Source organism: Gopherus evgoodei, chromosome 9 (assembly GCF_007399415.2).
Source record: "Gopherus evgoodei ecotype Sinaloan lineage chromosome 9, rGopEvg1_v1.p, whole genome shotgun sequence".
NCBI classification, from domain to species: domain Eukaryota; kingdom Metazoa; phylum Chordata; order Testudines; family Testudinidae; genus Gopherus; species Gopherus evgoodei.
The window spans coordinates 7371812-7384199 of NC_044330.1; the positions used below are offsets into that span (position 1 = coordinate 7371812).

Genomic DNA, 12388 nt, shown 5'->3' on the forward strand with positions numbered 1-12388 from the left:
CTCATTAGGGCAGTTTGCTGCTGCGCAGTTCTCCCCTCTTCAGCTGGGTTTGTTTTTCCAGCGTGTTTCTCTAGATAACAACCCTTTGTCTGGCTTGCACGTGTCTCCGACACTGGAGGCATGGGCGGCTTCCTTTTCCCTTCAGTGGGACATACTGTCAAAGTTGAATCCAATTGGTAGCATCTATTACCTGGGCTCCCCCTCCAGCCTGCTGCTGGACTGTGTTGTGTCAAGGCCCCAAGTCTTCTCTCCAGATACCAGACTGCCTGGTGCTTTGAATAGCCAGCGAAAGGAGACTGTCACGTGGGCCCAGGGTGAGACAGTGAGAACTTTCCAAACTGTATGTTCTTGTTCAAGGTCTAATTTTTCTTTAAGCCCAAAAGCTGCATCTGTGCCGTATGGAAGGTCTGCCGGAGCATGGAGGAGGGGAGTAAACTTGGAGCCCCTCCTGCTCTCCACCACCAGGTACCTCGGCATGTTCAACAAACACCCCTGCCACACAAGCACGTACCTTGGCAACAGCCGAATTTGCAGCCTCTGCCCATCATTGACAGTGATGCGGAGCCTCTACTTCCTCAAGGAGAGTTCCATATGAATCAAGACCGCGGAGGAAGGCCTTTGGGAGCTAGCTCTGGTGGAGGGGTGGCTGGGCAGTGTCTCCTTCAAACCATTTCCTGACTGAGCTGGGGATTTGGAAAACTCGTTTGCTCTTCAGCTTCCTTTCACCATGGTCCCAAAATGAAAATGTGCCACGTTTCCTTTGCTCTTGGTGCTGCCGCTCTGCCAATCAGGGCACAGCTCCGACCAGCCTGGCCTCGCAGAGGAGGGGTGAGCACACCCGTAGTTAAATAGATTCGGAGCTTGAGCAAAGCAGGACATGAGGAGGTTTGCTCCTAGCCAAGCGGCAGTGTTTTCCCAAGGCTGCGACACAGGGAAGTGTCAGTTTTAGGGTATGTCTACATCTAAAATTTTGCAGCGCTGGTTGTTACAGCTGTATTAGTACAGCTGTATAGGGCCAGCGCTGCAGAGTGGCCACACTTACAGCAACCAGCGCTGCAAGTGGTGTTAGATGTGGCCACACTGCAGCGCTGTTGGGCGGCTTCAAGGGGGGTTCGGGGAACGCGAGAGCAAACCGGGGAAGGATACCAGCTTCGCCACGGTTTGCTCTCGCGTTCCCCGAACCCCCCTGCAAACCGCAGGGAAGGAGACCTGTTTGCACGGAGGTTCGGGGAACGCGAGAGCAAACCGGGGAAGGAGACCAGCTTTGCCGCGGTTTGCTCTCGCGTTCCCCGAACCCCCCTGCAAACCGCAGGGAAGGAGACCTGCTTGCACGGAGGTTCGGGGAACGCGAGAGCAAACCGGGGAAGGAGACCAGCTTTGCCGCGGTTTGCTCTCGCGTTCCCCGAACCCCCCTGCAAACCGCAGGGAAGGAGACCTGCTTGCACGGAGGTTCGGGGAACGCGAGAGCAAACCGGGGAAGGAGACCAGCTTCGCCGCGGTTTGCTCTCGCGTTCCCCGAACCCCCCTGCAAACCGCAGGGAAGGAGACCTGCTTGCACAGGGGTTCGGGGAACGCGAGAGCAAACCGGGGAAGGAGGCCAGCTTCGCCGCGGTTTGCTCTCGCGTTCCCCAAACCACTCTGCAAACCGCAGGGAAGGAGACCTGCTTGTTCGGGGAACGCGAGAGCAAACCAGGGAAGGAGACCAGCTTCGCCGCGGTTTGCTCTCGCGTTCCCCGAACCACCCTGCAAACCGCAGGGAAGGAGACCTGCTTGCTCGGGGTTCGGGGAACGCGAGAGCAAACCGGGGAAGGAGACCAGCTTGATTACCAGAGGCTTCCTCAGGTATGCTGGGATACCTGCTTATTCCACGGAGGTCAAGAAAAGCGCTGGTAAGTGTCTACACTTGATTACCAGCGCTGGATCCTCTACACCCGAGACAAAACGGGAGTATGGCCAGCGCTGCAAACAGGGAGTTGCAGCGCTGGTGATGCCCTGCAGATGTGTACACCTCCTAAGTTGCAGCGCTGTAATCCCCTCACCAGCGCTGCAACTTTGTGATGTAGACAAGCCCTTAGACTCTTCAAGTCTGTCCTCTGTGAAGTGGCCGGTGTCTTTTTTAAATGTCTCCAGGTATCTGCAAGGGTAGTGTGCTGAAGTGGGGCCAGGGACTGTGGTTGCCCGTAAAATGCCCACATCCGTCCTACAATCCCTCATTATGAGAGTGCCCTCTCTGTTCTGAGAAAGTTTCCAAGACTCCAGATTTCTGATCAGAGGGCCCCTCTGCCCTGCTGCTTACATGACTGCTAAGGAGAGCATTGTAATGAAGCCTGTTTGGAAGGATTGGCCAGGAAGGAGAGACCTTTCCAACTTACAGATGTTAATGGTTCAGGGTGAGCTTATGAAAGGAAAGGAGTTTTGGAAGGAGAACTCTAACTGTGTGTGATGTCAGAAGGAAGCTAGACCTGCATCAAAAGCAATGGACCATAACTCTCTTCAGAAGTATGGCTATAGTCAGACAAACGTCTGTGTGGAATTGCCCATCCTGCTCAATAAGCCTGCTCCCTAGGCACATTCTGTCTTGCATCTTGCTGCCTCCACTGGCAAAAATAAGTTTACAGTTGAACTCCCGTTAGCCCTACAGCGCCAACCCTGCTCTGGGGAAGTTAGCTGGATTTGATTCTGGCTAGTGTATCGCCAACAGAACTAGCACCTTATCTTCTGGGGGTCGGCCCTTCATTCCTGCTACTGGAGGGTGGAGTCCAGCTAGACTTTGGCTCCCAAAGTGAGTTTACAGGGCTGGCTCTTGGCAAAGCCATCTTGTAAACAGAGTATTGCTGCGAAATCACCAACACCCCCCTCTGCCCCCAGGCACGGAAACCTACAATGCCATTTTTAGAGTCACTTTGCAAGTAGATTCTGCATGTGGGTGTGTGTAGTCATGTGCACCTGCCTTTCAGCAAACGAATCATGGCCTGAATGGAAGGAGCACTGCGTCACACACAGGCAAGACTGGTAGAGGTAAACAGTTTCAATTTGTTTCTGTCTCATAGATTGATCTGCAATTAGCAACGTTTGCCAGGAGCCCGCTGGAGTTTTCCACGTAGGTTGCTCCATGACTTGACCTAAGAAGGTCCTCCCAGGTTACTTAGCTCCCAACTAGGAGTGTCTGATCCTCTGTCACTCGAGGAAATACGAAAGGCCATCCAAAGGTTACGGAATGGCCGTGCCGATGGTATTCCACCTGAACTGCTCAAAGGCCTTTGGTCTCCATCAACTGCTCTTTAAAAGTCTGGGCATCAGAGTGCCAGCAGAATGGGAAGACAACTTCGTAGTGTCTTTATACAGGGCAAAGGACCTCGCACCAAGTGCAGCAACTACAGGTCGATCTCATTGCGATCAGTCCCTGGAAAGGTCTTCACTCTCTTCTCTTCGCTAGGATGCAGCGAATGCTCCTTAACAGACTTGGTGTCCACAGCAATCAGGTTTTGCTGCTGGGTGGTTGATAATGAACGCTTGCCTTATGCTATAGCTTCCAGCTGAGCTGCACTGAGAATTTAATTGCTTGCTTCATGTGGAGTATATCAACACGAAAATGGCTTTTGATTCTGCTGACAGATCAGCCCTTTGGCTCGCGCTGAAAGGAGTTGGCGCCCCGGACGTTCTACTAAATCTGGTGCCCGATCTTTGTACTGGTGTGAGAGTGCGGCTTTTGCTGCGTTTCTACACAACCTCGGGTGTGCAGCAGGGGATGCATTCTCACTCTGGAGCTATGCTGCCAAGCTACCAGCTGGATCTTAGACTTGTTGCTCCACATGCTGGAATCAAGGGTTGATCAAGAAGCATTCATTGACCAAGACTGTGCTGACAGTGTCTGCTTTGTGGAGAAGCAGAAGAGTTCCAGCCCTGCCCATCAAGCTTCCTAAGACACAGCCCACATCATGGGGTTGAGCATCTCATAGCAGAAGACCAAGGTCTAGAATTTGGAGCAAGGCTACCAGAACCCCCCAGTGCAGCTGGGGTCAAGCACGGATGAGTTCAACTCCCTAAACTGCAAGCCAGGTCCAAATGTTTGCAGTAAACTGGCTGTCCTCCAACCACTAGATCTTACTGTCTCCTGCATGAAGTCCATATCTTGCTATGGATGCAAAAATGTCTCTATACTTAGCCCTGGTCTACACTGTGGAGGGGGAATCGATCTAAGTTATGCAACTTCAGCTATGTGAATAACGTAGCTGAAGTCGACGTACTTAGATTGACTTACCATGGTGTCTTCACCCTGGTGAGTCAACGGCTGCCGCTTCCCCCATCGACTGTGCCTGCACCTCTCGCAGCGCTGTAGTACATGAGTCGACGGGAGAGTGCTCGGGGGTCGATCGATCCCCACTGGCTCGATCACTGCCTGCCGATCCGCCGGGAGTGAAGATATACCCTGAGATTAAGTTCAGGGTCTGTCAGGCCTGTGTACTCTCTGTATTGCTCTACAGGTCAGAAAGCCGGACCGCTTACAGAGTTGGAGAAGCTAGAGGCATTCCATATGCACTCTTCGACTTTGTACAAAATGCCATAATCTCAGAGAATGTGGAAGGTGAGGAATGTGACAAATGAATAGAGAAACCAGCTTTGTAAGGGTCACAGGCCCCGAATAAGTCTCTGCTTTGCTTGGAGACATAGCTGTTGTCTGGGCTGTCAGATGTCTGGAGAAGCCATATCTACATTCAGGAAGCATGTCTGTACCTCGATTCTCCTTGGGAAAGAGACACTTCCAGTTCCGGCCCAAGAGGCTGGGGCTGCCTGGGATTCAGGGCATCCCAGTGCAAACACCGTAAACCCTGCTTTCCAAGGGGTGCCAGCCAAGTGCCATATGGCATTGACACAAACACTTGCCAGGCTGCCTGTTTGCAAGCACGGAGATGGGTTCTTGTGGGCACACTGACCCGGGGGCAGGGGTGAATTTTAGGGGCGCGCCTGCCATGCTTGCAGCCTGTGACATTTATTGTCTTTCCAATCACAGCCTGACGTGTTAGCCCCGAAAGGCCCTTTTCCCACCAGCAAGAAGCTCTGTGGTTATCCCAGAAATAGTCAAAGGTAGAGGGAAGAGGCCCCCTCTGCAGCTACGCTCTGCCCATTGCAAGGCAGGGACCTCCAGTTGCTCGTCATACACCTCCCCACTCCTGGCCTGGGTGCAAGTTAGAGCAGCTGAGGTGCTGCCATAACTTACCCCACTGGACCCTAAGTGGTTTTTCACGAGTGGAGAGTAAGTGGAGCAGAGCTCCTCTCTTGCACACCCCCTGCACCAGAGGAGGGTGCCAGACGCTGGCTGGTGGACATGTTCTCCTCTATTGGCACCTCCAGCCAGAATACAGCCACAGCAGAGTGGAGAATATGGCCCTGAAAAGGCCTTCAGGTCTCCTAGCCCATCCAATGTTCCCATCTCTCAAACCCTCACAGTCTCTCCATGCGGCGCTGTGTGCATCATGGGGCAGTGGCCCCCAGCCGCTGCCTGAAACCACACGTGGGGCAAGGCTCTGGATCGGCCCCTGCCTCAGCACTGGGACAGTGGGCCGTTGCTGTGATTAGTGGCAGTGTCAGGACTCCTCTACATGACCACACTGGTGCTGGGCAATACTCAATGACCTGCTTTTCTGTGTACAGATCCGTTGCCAGTGCTGAGGCTTGTGTGTCAGACATCAGGCTGCAGGTGAGTCGGCCAGAACCGCTGGCAGCTAATTAATCCACAAACCTGCCAGGCTCGTGTCTCTGACACATGCTCTGTACCCCGGCTCAGGACGAATGCCTTTCAAATTGAGGAGGAGAGAGGTGGAAAGAAGCTCCCAGTGTGTGTCAGCTGGAGCTCCTGGGGGCTGGTGTGCCAGTCAGCTTGTAATAGATGAAGGAGCAGTGACACCTCATTTTTCAGGGGCTCAGTCACTCGGGGATTCAATCTGTCCATAAGAACAAAGCAGTCCTTGGTCGGCTATAGCTAATTTATTTGCGTGCTCCTTGCAGTTCGTCTCGGGAACCGAGCACAGCGGAGAGTTGAGAGCACTTGTCATTTGAATCTGTTAATGAGAAAACATCCGCTGTGTGTCATGCCAGTATCGCTCAGTAACGCCGGCGTGCAGGTGACGACAGGCGCTCGGAGCTGCCCGCGTTCATTCACGTGTCCTCGCAGGAGCCCCAGAGAAGTGGCCTCAGAATAATCATCTAACTGTTGTGCCCACTCATCTACAAAGGATACTAGTCACTTCAGCCCCCAAGGAAATGCAGCCACCTCTGGGATGCGGCAACTCTTTAAAATGTCAACTCTGTGCAACGGTCTAGGGCAGGAGGTCGAGAAGGGTCCCAAAGTCAACTGCATTGAGGAGGCAGAATAGTAATCCCCAAACTGGAATTGGCCATGGCAGTGGGGCTAACACATCCCTCTTGTGACCAGTGTTCTGGGGAGATGAATGGTGGGGAGCCATGTTAGGCCTCTGATTTGAAAGATACTGGGGCGAGGGGAAAGAGCGCCCCCACTGAACCACTTCTTCCGGCTCCCTGGGGCCTCCTTGAAGTGGGGCTCTTCTCCTCTAAGACCATAACTTAACCGGCAGCCTGGCCTGTAGTTTTGGCTCACGGGCGCACAGTGATCTGGCCTCCGGCCTGTGACACAGCCGTCGTGCTGCAGTTACAGGAGCACCTGGGTGTGCTTTGCCCTTGCGCCATGTGGAGCTGTAGGGATCTTTCTCCACACGTCCCAGTAGCTCAGCTCCATGCAGAGATCTCCCTAAAACCCCATCAGGAATCGCGGTCGGGGCGACTGTTCAGCATCAGGCACTTCTCTTCCCCAGGGCCGAGCAGTGGGACTAGAACACCTCTCTTGTGTGGCCTGCAGCGCGAGAGCCGCGGGGGAACTGGGCTAACTGAGTCAAAGAGACTGTTTCGTGGAGTACATCAGGAATTATGTAGTGCTGGGTTGTGGAAATTGGCAGCGGTGGGAGCTCCTATCCCAGCTATTGGGTCTCATAATAAGGCGAGGAGCATGCTGCTTTTTTTAACCTCCTCTGTTTACTTGCCCGGATCAGTGCACTGCAGCTCAGCAGGAGCTGGCGGAGCTGATAGCATGGGGAGCCGGAGGAGGTAGCTGCCTGAACCATGAATCCCAGGGCAGGATTTCAGCTTTGTAATTGGAGCAGGCGACTCCCGTTGTTTTTAAATCTCTCGCTCTTATTTTTAAATGGATTCATTCAATCGCCATTCCGCCATAACCCTGCCACAACCCCCCTGATCTAAGGGGCTTCTCTGCGCAGCTCAGGCTCTGGGTTGTTTTTCCAGCCCTTCAGGCTGTTTTGCAGATGTAAAAATAAAAGCTGGAACATGTAATAGCAGCAGCTGCACAACCTAGCGACGTTCCCGGTGAAGAGGCTGCTGGGAAAAGCAGGGCCTGCGCTGGCCGTGTGTTGATTTAGCCGCATATACCAGCAGTTCACGTCGTAGCCGCTTCTCATGAAGTGAAGCAGCAGGTATCGCAGTAAGTTTGTCCCCGTCTCAGAGGTGAACAGGAGAGCTGTTGTTTTAAACTGTGTACGCTCTCGGAGCAGTAACGCCGCCTGCGTCGACATCCAACGTACAAATACGTTGGCCTACAGAAAGGTCAGGAATCAGGCTTGGTGGGGCTGGCAGCTGAAGGGGAGAGCCCTGCATTAACCGTGGTGCCCACGAGCCACCTTCCAAGCCCCACCTCGGTCATTTGGCTTGGGCGTTGTTCTTGTCCCCTCCCCATAGCTGTGTTTTAGCTGGTTAGATTGTAAGCTCTCGGGGGCAGGAACCGGACATCTTACTACTTTGTAAAGCACGTTGCAGACCTCGAGGTGACCCCGAGCCTCTTAGCCAAGTTGTCTGAACAGGGGTGAGTTGGTTGAATGGACCCTGGATCAGAACCGGCCCTGCTTTGATTTTGCAAAACCAAAACCTGGCTCCTCCAGTCCAAGTTGGTTCACAAAATCCGGCTTCTCCTGCATTTACCTGCCAGCTCCTGAGTTCCAGGTTCCTTTTCCGTGGCAACAGTGGAATACGCCCCATCAAAACTCAGGGTATACATGTGTGATCTGCATGAACTCTAGCACCCTCCTGCTCTTTCGGCTGCAGGTTTGAATGTGTAAATATCTGCCGAGTGCTGGAGGTTCGGAGAAGCCTTTTGAGCTTAGAGTATCCAGGATGGAGGAGACTCTCTGGAATTGTGCCCAAGTGCATGCAAAGGGAGGGGTAAACGGCAGTGGCAAATCATGCAGTGCTGCTGAGCCACGTGTGTGAACCAGGGGGCTAAGAGAATTGCACATGGCGCTGATGGGTGTCTTGTCATTCTGCAGGCTCTGAGCAATGGGATCCAGAGCCTTTCACCGCAGATGGAGGCTGAGAGCTGTTCCCATCTGGTGGCTGCATGGGGGCCTGCGTGCTGGCAGTGTGCCCACCCAAGCCCCGAAATGGCACGAGCAGAGGCCAATGGCAATGTGCCACGGTGGCTGATCTCACCTCTCCCCTCCGAATCCCCACTGAAGAGCAGTGGTGGGGAGCTCGACCTGCTCTGACCTGTGCTGGCCCAGCTCCGCAATGCCTCTGAGCAATGCTATGTTCAGAGCCACGCCCTGCGGCGAGGCAGTGCAACTGTCTCCCGACATCCAGCCCCGCAGCCAGGCGCATGCCTGTGTTTCTGGGCTGCCCCGACGGCAGGTTACAAGCTTTCGGTGGCTCGTAAAGGGAGCCGGGCTGGGAACCACAGTGCAGGGTGATGTTCCGGCTTCAGCGTAGTACCGAATGGGACACTGGCACAGCCCCGCAGATGTTTAAACCCTCAGCTCTGTCTCTTTAAAAGCACCCGCAGAGGAGCAGCGCCAGAGGGCAGTGTCCGACCCTGCCCGAGAGCAGGCCGATGAGGGCCGCAAACAGCGAGATCCTGAGTGAAGCAGGCCCTAGGCTGTCAGTCTGGCTGCGTGGCTTCTTCCAGGAAAAGGGCTCTTTGAGCTTCTTTTGATTTATTCCCGATCGGTTGTTTAGACTGTGCAGATATAATAACGTGCGAGCCAAGCGGCGGTTGTTCCCAGCGAGCAGTATCAAGGAGCTCCATTAATCCCCATGATGGATGGGGCTGGGGAGGGGAACGGTCTGTTTCCCGTTTCCAGAGGAAGGGGGAAAGTTTGGCTTATGCTGCCCAAGCGGTGAACAGGCAGCTGTGCGAGTCGATGGGGAGCCCCGCATGCTGCCCGGGGATGGATTTCGCCCCTGAGGCCAAGTCTCGGGCAGGAACCTCACCGGATCTCGCTGGAGCCTCTGGAACTGTGGCCATAGCGGAAATCCTCTGTCGGGAGAGCATCCTTCATGGGCCTGGAACACGCTGGCTCGTCTGTTAAATCCATCACGTCGGCCCCACTTCCCACACATCGCCAGCTGTTTCACCCTGCCGCCAGTGCACTCCTGGTCGGACAGTCTGTTCCCTCTCTCCCAAGGGCCATCCTTAAGGGAGCACTCCTGCCTGGCTGGGAATTCAGGGGGGAGAAGAGAGAGCCACATGCAGCCTTCTGGCTGGTGAGAGTCAGTTGCAACCCTGTTAACACTCAGTACGATGCAGAGGTCAAGCCAGTGTTAGCTCAGGCCATCTGAAGCAAACTCCTCCCAGGAGACCTGCTGCCGTGGAAGCTCCCTGGATCACGTTCTGCAGCTTTTAAGTGGAACCAGGAATTCAAGGCGGGATTGTTAAAATCTTGCAGTCAGCTGCCCCCTGTCTTATGGCTGGCTTTCCCCCTTCCTGTGGGGTAGAAGGCATGGGATGTAGCTGGCTGCCCCTGTCTTATGGCTGGCTTTCCCCCTTCCTGTGGGGTAGAAGGCTTGGGATGTAGCTGGCTGCCCCCCCGGACAGGGAATTCCCTCCACCCTGCCATTCTCTGTGCCCATTTTGCCATGCCGAGTGCCCTGTGCTTTCTCCATTTTCCCGCTATCCGTGATCCACCAGTCACACACCTGTGCTGGACGGAGTAGGGAGCACGGCCCTGCTGTTCACAAGTACTGCCGGGCCGAACAAACCACTTGCACAGCGTCTTGGGGGCCATGTGCACTACAAAAACTGGTACCTATATCGCAGCACCTGTGCTAACCCACGAGCATTTAACAGGGCTGGGCGGAGACACGGGACTGCGATGCCACAGTGCTCTGTCTACACGAGTGGCTGAGCACCAGTGCAGCTGCCCTGTTGCTGTGAGACAGGCTCTCGGCCTCCTGGTGTAGACAAGATCCTTGGTCGGTCACTCCCTGGCTCAGAGGAGAGGAGCCATGTGTATCTGGGCAGGGAGTGTGAGCGAGTCGTCCCCTGCAGCAGCTGTGCTGCTGATCATGGTGAAGGAACATCAGATGCCTGAGCTCTGTGCTGCTGGGAGCCCCCCATCGCCACCTGACAGACTGATCCGCTGACCTGACACACGCATGTGCACGCGCGCACACACACACACACGTTGGATTAGGGTTTTCTCAACAATCCACCTGCCAGGAAGGGTGACTCTTCCTGATTGCTCAAACCATGTCATTCCCTCTTTTTTCCAGGAGAGGGTGCTCTGGGTCACCTTGCTAGCGCTGCAGGGACTAGCCCGAGTGAGCAGGGAGCCTGCAGGCACGGCCCCACTAGTGCCCTGTAGGGTGACCAGATGAGAGGGGGAAAATATCGGGACACTTGGGGGGGGGTGTCTGCCAGCGGAGCGGGAAAAAAAAAAAGCCGGGTGCTGCCAGCAGAGCGAAATGTCGGGACAAACACCTAAAGATCCAGCCATCTGGTCACCCTAGTGCCCTGCCCCACTGTTCCTGCCCCGGCCAGGAGGGTGGGAATGCTCCACTCACCACCCAGGGGGAAATGGGGGGCCTGGCCCTGAAACCTGTTGCTGTGTCTGGCTGAGCAAAACGCGAGGCAAACTTACGCAGAGAAAGTTCAGGTGCATTTCCAAGCCCGGGGCCGGCTCCGCCCACAGTGTAGATCACTTCGGCTCCATTGCCGTCCATGGAGCCACCCGCCGAGGATCTGGCCCGTACCACATGGCTGTGTGAAGCGAGAAGGGCTCACTGAGACCCCTCCAAGTTAGAGAGCGGAGAGCTCTGCCCCCCGCCCCTCCCGAGTCCAATTCCCAGGGGCCAGGCCAGTTATTTCCCTGCCTGTCTGGCCCCCGGGGGCAGCGCAAGGAGGGCTTGGGGCAGCGAGGAAGAAAACGTGCAGTGGTGGAAATAGCCTGCTGAGGTCTTAACCCAGCAGGGAACTGAGGACTCTGCAGAGCCAGGCCTGTGACGCTCCCCTCAGGGAGCTCCTCCGGCTCCCCTGGCTAAACCGTCTCGGGGCTCCCTGGGCTGTTGTGTAAAACACTTCTGAGGCCTCTTCCACCCCTGGCACTGGGCTCCAGAGCACGGGGCTTTCCCTGTCTGAGCAGAGCGCACACGGGGCTCCACCCCCCCGCACCCTTGAGTCTCACCGGCCGGGGCTTTTCCCTTCCCAGATGGCTCTTTACTTCTGCGCTGGTGTCCTGGAAGACGAGACCCTCTTCCGCCACTACGCTCTGAACGTGCCGCTCTATACCCACTTCACCTCGCCCATCCGCCGCTTTGCTGACATCCTCGTGCACCGGCTCCTCTCCGCCTCCCTGGGTAGGTGCCTGAAGGGGGCCGCCCGATCAGGGCTAGTGGAGTCACAGGCTGAGAGGCTGCTGCCTGGAGCCTCAGGGCTGGGAAGGGAAGACGCACGGGAGGAGGCGTCAGGACTCCTGGGTTCTGCTGTGGATTTGGACAGACCCTGTATGGGCATGGACAGGTCACTCAGTCCCTGTGTCCCTGGCCCCTCTGCTCACTGCAGCCGTGTCTGTAATTCTCCGGCCTTGAACCAGGCCCCCACTCTCTTGCTGTTCAGCAGGCTCTGGGGATCTGCCCTCCCATGAAGCAGGGCGGGGGGAGTGTAGCTACCTTAGCAGGCTCTGCGTACAGCGGGGATTCCAGTTGGGAGCTGTTCAGGGATACTGAGGCACACCTCTGGGGAACGCCAGACTCCTGGTGCCCTAGGGTGGGCGTTGTCCCCATCAGACCCCTTACCACCAGGGTGCTCACCAGTCATTGCGGCTTGTTTCCCTCCCAGGCTCAGGACGCCCGATCCGGATGAGAAAGGAGGCCATCCAGAAGCAAGCGGATCACTGTAATGACCGGAAAATGGCTTCCAAGAGGGTGCAGGAGCTCAGCGCCGACCTGTTCTTCGCCATCTTTGTCAGGGTGAGAGCACAGCCACCATGACTCTAAACAAGCTGGTGCTGCCCTCAGGCTGGAAGCGGGGCCTGGAGCTCTCCTTTCAGCCCTCAGGCATTGAGAGGATCCACTGTGCTCCATAACGACTGGG

At 55.6% G+C, this 12388-nt stretch overlaps 1 protein-coding gene across 3 annotated transcripts in view; it reads left to right on the plus strand.

Annotated features, from left to right (window-relative positions):
• The window catches only part of DIS3L2 (DIS3 like 3'-5' exoribonuclease 2), a 288983-nt gene that overhangs the window by 269747 nt on the left and 6848 nt on the right, over nucleotides 1-12388 (plus strand). For all 3 annotated transcript variants that reach the window (XM_030576508.1, XM_030576510.1, XM_030576511.1), the window contains 2 exons: nucleotides 11505-11652; nucleotides 12134-12264. In XM_030576508.1, coding sequence (XP_030432368.1) covers nucleotides 11505-11652; nucleotides 12134-12264 — 279 coding nt within the window. The remainder of the gene's footprint in view (nucleotides 1-11504; nucleotides 11653-12133; nucleotides 12265-12388) is intronic.